Consider the following 7,576-nt stretch of genomic DNA (forward strand, 5'->3'; position numbering starts at 1 on the left):
TCAATTCAGCATGTGAACGTGCCCAACCTCATGAATTTGCATGTTTGCAAATACATTTGCCTTTAGCTTTAAATTGTGCATAGTGCTTCACCAACAACTTTTGTCCTGAACAGAAGTGGGGATTGGGTAATATTTTGTTCAAGAAAAGTACTAAATATTTTTGCCTAAAGGATGATACAGAAATTATGAAACTGACAGATATATATTCTAAAATTTAAATATTAATATGCAACTGTTTTTTATAATGAATTCTCCTTCAGAACAAAAAAACATCAACTATTCCAACATTGCATCAGTTCTACAATAAAATTGTACTTCATAAAAATGGAAAAGAACCATATATGCACTGTTAATTTATAAATTATTGAAATGTGTACCAGAGAAGAGGGATACAATAACAAAAAAAGAATCGTTTTTCAAGACCTGGTAGACTGCAGCGGCATTGGTTGTAATCTATCCTATTTTTTTTCTAATTAATTACAATAATTTTAAAAGGTTCAACAACCTTGCAACAGCTGGGTTACTTCTTATGATAAGATCATTGCACCCTGAAGGTGAAACATCCAAAATATTTTAGAATGTCATAAAACTTCCAATCCAGAAATACTCAAGTCTCCATCAACTTTTCGTTTTTTCTTGTTGTACTTACAGCAAAGACTTTCTATACCAAGATGATGTTAAATGTTCCAAAGTTCAGGCAGAAACATGAATTTACCAGAAATTAAAACAAAAAGTCTTATCTTTTAATTATAAATTCGTGTATTTTTGCCACTGACATAATTTTGATCATTCAGGAGGCAGCAGGCTTCAGACTTTGCCTGTCATCACCAACCTGGGCATAGAGGGAGGGACAAACATCATAGCAGAAAGACCAAGACACTCGGTACAAATTTCTCACTACTCAGGAATGTCAACCAGATCTCTTGCATAACCACACTGAAATGTCTAACTGCTGTGGTCTAAAGTCTTCAAAACAGGAGCATGTAACAATACATGTACACAACCTTATTTTCCTTTTCTCGTAAGTGTTTTACAGCGTTCGCAACTGCATAAGGTCATATTAGCGTGCGGAGCACAATAAACATTTTCAGTCGGTAGAAAGTTTAAAATTTTGTCCGGGTAACGGCCGAAGCCTACTCTTACCGATTGTGGACCATCACGGGATCTTTAACGTGCGCAACTTGCTCACGGGACCTCCAAGATTTTTCGCCATTATCCAAGAAGGCTAGGGATAGATCTTTCTTACCATAAGATCAGGGGTGTGGCTGAATGACAGCAGTAAGAAGGAGCCAAGGAGTAGCAGTAGAAAGACAGTAAAAAGAGTCAGGAACCCTGAGGAGGTGAGGGGGTGTGGGCAGAAAGTAGAGGCGAAAGCAGACGACAGAACATTGCTGGAGAGCAGGAAAGGATGTGAAAGGAGAACATTTTAGGAAAGAAAATCTTCCGTCGCCAGTCGCTATCCGGATTCAAACCCGGAACCTATTGCAGGAGAGGTGAACACCTTAACCTCCAGACCACAAGAGCCCCCTGAACACAACAGGTTGACAGTAATCAAGACAAAATGCATACGTCTACACGTGGCATAGTAACATGAGCGTAACCTTGACTAAATTGAAGGGCTCCTGAACGTTGAACGACACCGCGGAAGGTAGATAAGTTATCAACAGAGCTATCTTGAGCTGAACAAATTTGACCTGTTTGATAAATGTTTTGCTTTTTATGCAAAACTTTGGGTGATGAACTCTCATTTACACAAGTAACCCTTTGAGTGGCTTTGTAGGCTAAATGTGTTTTCTGAACAAGTGTTGAACACGTGTTCTGCCGCAGAAGAAAGGTAAGTCCAAGAGATCTTGTCTACGTATCAAATTCTAACAACTCATTATATTTTCTCTAAAGATTAATCACTAATTAAAACTATACTTTGGCTCTGAGTTTATATGTGTGTCCATAAATTTGATACAGAAGAAAATCGTTTAAAAAGACAGCAAATGGCAACAGATGACAGATTCTGTGAACTTTGCTTTTTTAGCTTTTTTACATTCTGATGACTCTTCTCAGCAACAACTTCTTCCTTGCAGAGGAGCAATTCTTTGTTCCTTTTTATTCTTTTTTCTTTTTTATGCGGACCTCTCAAGTTAGTGAGTTAAAAAAATTTTACAGCTATAACAGCTGTATCTCTGAAAGGTTCCCTTGGATCAAACAATCCCAGAAATTCTTTGTACTTTCCTAAATAATGTATGAGCAGATGTCGTCAGGGAAGTGAAAACTGAAAAACAGATTGACTCATCCTAAGTACAACTTATTAACCGTCACAGCCACAAAAGCAAGGGACATTATAAAACTTTTCCACCGCTCATATTTCAATTATTGTAGCAAAATTGGCAGTGACGGTGAGCAATATTCGTTCATTTCATTTCTTCATTTATCATCTCAAGCTCGAGTAATTTGTACAGATTAGAGTATATTCCTGAGTATGGTAAAACTATCGTTCTTTTCCATTTAAAAAATTCTTACAATGCATTATGATCCTCTTTCGAAGGTAGAGATGTTGTATTGTATAAACAGAACCTCAATTGAAGGCCAACTGGCCACAAAAGCTAAGAAAGCTAACAGATGGGTCTACTTTCCAGTTTCTGAGCAACCACCTAGCATCTGGTGTTCATTGATACACTCCCTTCGTCTTTAGGAGGAATTCTATCGGGAGTGACCACTATGACAAGGCTATGTAGCTCTATGAGTCTGACCAGCCTCCCATGGCTATTCGGACTCAAACTCCAAAGTGTGTTACTTTGAATGACTGACTTTTGTTCCCTTTGGAAAGGTATTGACTTTTCTCTTCTTAATTTCTATAACTGGACTTCCAATTGATCCATGATTTTGTCTTCCTCGTCAAATAAAGCGGGTTTAGACTAGCCTACCAATATTTATAATCCTTTGTTGTTCTGAAACTTCGATTTTCAATATTTTTCACTGCTTTGAGTGAGCAAAGATTTCTGTTTCCCTGTTTGCCTTTGTTGAGTAATGTTTCAGATTTTGCAACCGTTGTTCACTTTTGACGTCACGAATACTTTTCTTAATTTGTGTCGAAAATTTGGCCATATCGTAGAAACCGAGGAAGGCCAGGGTTGAATTGCCTGTCCACTTCACATCTGGTACACGCATTGGAGTTTGAGTCCGAATAGCCAAGGGAGACTATTCAGACTCGAGTCCGAATAACAGCTGCCATTTTTTATTTAGGGTTAGCGGTAACCGGTCATTTCGTCACACGGTCATCTCGTCACACCCCAATTATGTGTGACGAAAGGACTTCGCTTATATATATCTCTCTCCAAAACAGTATAAATATATAATAATATGCTAGTAGAGTCTTAAGGAGGATCAGCCTAAAACTTTTTTTTAAAGTTTTAAATAAAAATTATTAATGTACATTAAATCTTCGTAGCTGAACCATAGTTTTTTAAATACAGCAAAAAACAATTATACATGTGTGATAAAGAGTAAAAGTAAGGCTTTATTTGAAAGTAAGAGTCTAGCTGTTAGCAAAATTGCCGTACCAAACATTTCTAGATCTATTTAGCTATTTTATTTCTAAAACTAATATTATGATCTTGCCATTTAAAATGTTGTTGATCTGACTTGATAGATTTCAATATCGTCAATGGGCCGGCCTCCATGATATGAATGAACGGTATTTATATCTGATCAGGTAAGCACAACGACACACTGCACACACCCCAACCCTCCCCCAAAAATCATGATTTGCAATTGCCACGACAAGGCGCGTTTGATGTTGGCAAGTGGGTGCTTTTTCGGTAGTTCCCACCCCCCTTATTTGAGCCTGACCTACATCTAGATTCTAGATCTCTAACGTTTGATTCGCGGTGAGCTAAGATATCAAACCTAACAACAGCAAAACATTAAATTATGGTAAAATTCAGGGGGGCATGCCCCCCTGAAACCCCCCTTCCTATTTTTTTTGGAAGTGACTATTCTCATCCGGGGTGAGAATAGAAAAACGATCTACCTCTCACCCCGGGTGAGACTTGCCAGCGTAGGCTATTCTCACCCGGTGCGAAACAAGACCTGCTTTTCCTCATTTTGGAATACTGTCTGTCGGTGTGGATGATCAAATTGATAAAAAGCCAAGAAAAAATTACGTTATAGCACAAAAGTAAGCTAATTTGATCGTCTTCAAAGATGCTATGGCTATTTCACTGTTCGAATCGAGCCGAACTACGCGGGTCGCCATTTTGTTTTGACCGGAAGTTCTCCCGCTACTCCTCTCTCTCTCTTTCTCTCTCTCTCTCTCTCTCCACTGCCCACAGACAAAATTGTACGCTTTTAGTAGGCTACAGTTGTAATGGAACGTTTGTTCATGGCACAGAATTCTATAATTTTTCTGTTATCACAGTGTAGAATTCTGTGGTTTAGGGTGAACGCAAAATTTGTTGGCCTAGATCTAGGCTATAACGCGCACCGGGTGAGAATAGCCAAAAGACTCGCCTGCACTATTCTCAAGAGAATAGAGGTGGCCATTTTTTTTAGGTCAGGGGGGCAAGCCCCCCTGAAACCCCTACTCTTGGGGCCAAAACCCGTGAATAACAATTGCGGGGTGGGAACTACCGAAAAAGCGCCGGCAAGTGTGCTACAAAAGACCGTCTCCATTCAACCTTGTGAATTTGGGGTGTGTCGAGATGACTGACGTCTTGACTGCACCAGTGTGACGAAATGACCATGAGACAAAATGACTGGTGTATTCGGGTTAGCCTACGCCCTAGGGTTAGGGCTTGGTTAAAGTAGTTGAGGTCACGGTTAGGCCTCTTTTTTGCTGTTTGTTGGGGTGGTTGCTGTTACGGATGTCCTTCCCCCTCTTCTTCTCCCTCACCCTTTTTACTTTTTATTCCTCCGTAAAAATCTCATATCAGTATCAGCTTCACAATATGGTACTAACAATGACAAAGTAACATTGAATGACCGACCACTCCGACCACCCCACCACGACAATCATGTATCATAAAATGTAACATCGCCTTCAAAGCACGACAGGCATGCGGCATGGTCTTAGAATCTATACTTCAACTTGGGAGGCAGTATCAGTAGGCCTCTAGATCTAGAATCTAGATATTTTCCTTCTTCAATAGAAATCTAGAATCTACTGACTCAGCGACTGACTAGATTCTACATATCTAGCAGTGCCGGTCCAACAACTTCCCACGTTCAGTCGAAAACATGCTAGGCCCTACGGCGGCGTAGCCTACAGCCTACGGTGATTCAAATTCAACACAAAACTTATTCTATGAGTATGAGCACTGTACCTTTGGCAATGACAGAAGATCTAACAGCAGAAAGTGTTCGAAAGGAAGCCATGGTGTAGTCTGAGATGGAAAATATCTCTCCAACAGTTTGCAGTCGCGCAAGTAAAACTATAATGGATCAGAAAAGTGCTGAGTAACTGGCTCCAGGCCTACTTCCAGTCACAGGTCAGTTGTTGTGAAACAGTTAGCAGACCCGGACCCTGAACTGAGCTCAATTCGACCTTTGGCCTTTGACACAAAAGCGTCACATGACAAAAACAACAACCCTCGGTCAGGTTCTCTTCGGGAAGTATCGGGGTTTTACGGAGCTTTGCTACACGTAAAAGTAGAACAACGAAATCAGCTGTGAAAGGTCTATGTCATGTCACTGAGGGAAATCACCTATTCAATTAACTGCCTGCTGTGCTAAACTACGTTTTAGCTTGTATCCTGGTAAACTCATTACAAGAGATTGTCCGCTCTCGGGAAATGTAGATAACAGCTGTGTTCAATCCATTCAGACTCTGCAGAATATCAAAGGAATTCTATCCTGAGAAACAAAGATAAATTCTAATATTACAAGGCAAAAAGAGGTAAGGCACGTAGCCAAAATTAAATTTTCTATTTCAGTTCGAGTACGAGCTATCCATAGATCTAGATTCTAGATCTAGGCCTACTGTACTGCGTTTCTTTCATCCGTCTCTTGATTCTAACTTGAGTTTTTTATCTTGACCCAGAACAGACGAACGTAGATTAGATCTAGATCTAGATCTAGATATAGATAAATATTTATAAAAAGGTTGGATTTAGAATTCAGGAGGCCTATCATTTATCATTTGTAGACTATCAAAATCAATCGTTACTCAAGTTTTACCAGTAACCCAAGTTACTGGACTGTAGTGTGGGGTAGACCTACTTAACTTTATGATAATGTCACACAAGTGTTTGATTTGTACTTTAATCTGTTGTGCAAACAGTCAGTGATAGTGGAGCGCTCCCAGTTTTATAGACTGGGCTTAAAGCAAGACTGAGTAGTCTTGTTCTAGACCTCGGTAGAAACGGGGTATTTAACCATTTTTGTTTATTTTAAAGTTAGAGTGAATGAATACGCTTGGGATGGGGTTGTTCACTTCCCCGCGTCTAATGCCAGGGCAAGAAACTAGAGGTATAATAGGCTCTAGTCCTAGGCTATACATGTACAGAGAGGGGGGGGGGGGGGGGGGGGCAGAGGTTACAAGGGGTCACTAGCAAATATAACCTTAGATGTCTGCTAAAACTCACTATCTCACTGCAGCTGATTGATTACGTTGTGTGTGTGTGTGTGTGTGTCTGTCTGAGACAGTTGGCTGCAGAAAGAGTCAGGAGCCCGGAGGAAAGGGCAAGGAGGTGAGGGGGTGGGGGATTTTATTAAGGCCGACACTATTTCTCCGAACGTTCGGGAAAATAAAGCTGGGCACTATTTCTCCGAACACTCTGAAATCACATCCTTTCCCGCAAATTTCGGATATTATATAGAGTATAGGCCTACCAAAGATTGTTCGTATACAATATGGTTCAATCGGTCTAAAAAAGTCCGCAGTAAATATTTATAAAGAAATGCTACAGTTCCAAACAGTTTTTCGCTACTACAGATATGACGTGTTGCCTATGAAGGGTGCTGCTCTTAAACTTAATGTGTTGTGTTCACTCGTGTGCTGTCTAGATCTAGATCTACGGAGGGTTATTGATAATGACACATAGAACTAGCTTCTGCGTTTGTCAAAAAAGAAAGAAACCGAAACCTCTTTACTTTTGAAAGAAAGTTCACTTAGCTTCACTTAGTAAGTGTGACTTAGTCTCTCACTTGTTGTCCCCACGTTGATTTGTTGAATACGTTACAGTTACTTTTATTTTCCCTCTTTGACTCTTTGTGGTGTTTTATTTTGTTAGTGTGTAATTTTTTTCTCGTTACTGTTCTGATGTGTTGTTTTTCTACCATTTTTTTGTGGGGAAAGGAGGGGGGGCGGGATGTTGCATAGTGTAACATCATTTAATTTGATGTTCCTTCCTTCATTAGATTCTAAATATAACATGTATATATAGAGAGATTTAAATGTTTTATGTTAGAGCGTACGTTCCACCCAAACCGATTACATGTACTGACACTGGCAGGCCCCTTAATGTGTGTGATTCCATAATTTACATGTAATATCCTGTACTTTAAAAAAAAAAAATTACGCACTTTTAGGGTTAAAACAGGCAATTTTCTTCGGACAGGTTGACACACATCCTTATTTGTTTAT

At 39.7% G+C, this 7,576-nt stretch overlaps 2 protein-coding genes across 3 annotated transcripts in view; one reads left to right on the forward strand and one right to left on the reverse strand.

Moving 5' to 3' along the window:
* The window catches only part of LOC101859857 (dye-decolorizing peroxidase YfeX), a 22,947-nt gene extending 17,415 nt beyond the window's left edge, over nucleotides 1-5,532 (reverse strand). The window contains exon 1 of the mRNA XM_005098788.3: nucleotides 5,316-5,532. Coding sequence (XP_005098845.1) covers nucleotides 5,316-5,367 — 52 coding nt within the window. The 5' untranslated portion in view covers nucleotides 5,368-5,532. The remainder of the gene's footprint in view (nucleotides 1-5,315) is intronic.
* Nucleotides 5,533-5,610: 78 nt separating this feature from the next.
* The window catches only part of LOC101860099 (cytosolic purine 5'-nucleotidase), a 34,363-nt gene continuing 32,397 nt past the window's right edge, over nucleotides 5,611-7,576 (forward strand). The window contains exon 1 of one of the 2 annotated variants that reach the window (XM_035969899.1): nucleotides 5,611-5,887. The gene's annotated coding sequence lies outside the window, so the exon portion shown is untranslated. The remainder of the gene's footprint in view (nucleotides 5,888-7,576) is intronic. The other variant, XM_005098789.3, reaches the window with a different exon arrangement.

The sequence above is a fragment of the Aplysia californica genome, unplaced genomic scaffold (assembly GCF_000002075.1).
Source record: "Aplysia californica isolate F4 #8 unplaced genomic scaffold, AplCal3.0 scaffold00193, whole genome shotgun sequence".
Lineage (NCBI taxonomy): Eukaryota > Metazoa > Mollusca > Gastropoda > Aplysiida > Aplysiidae > Aplysia > Aplysia californica.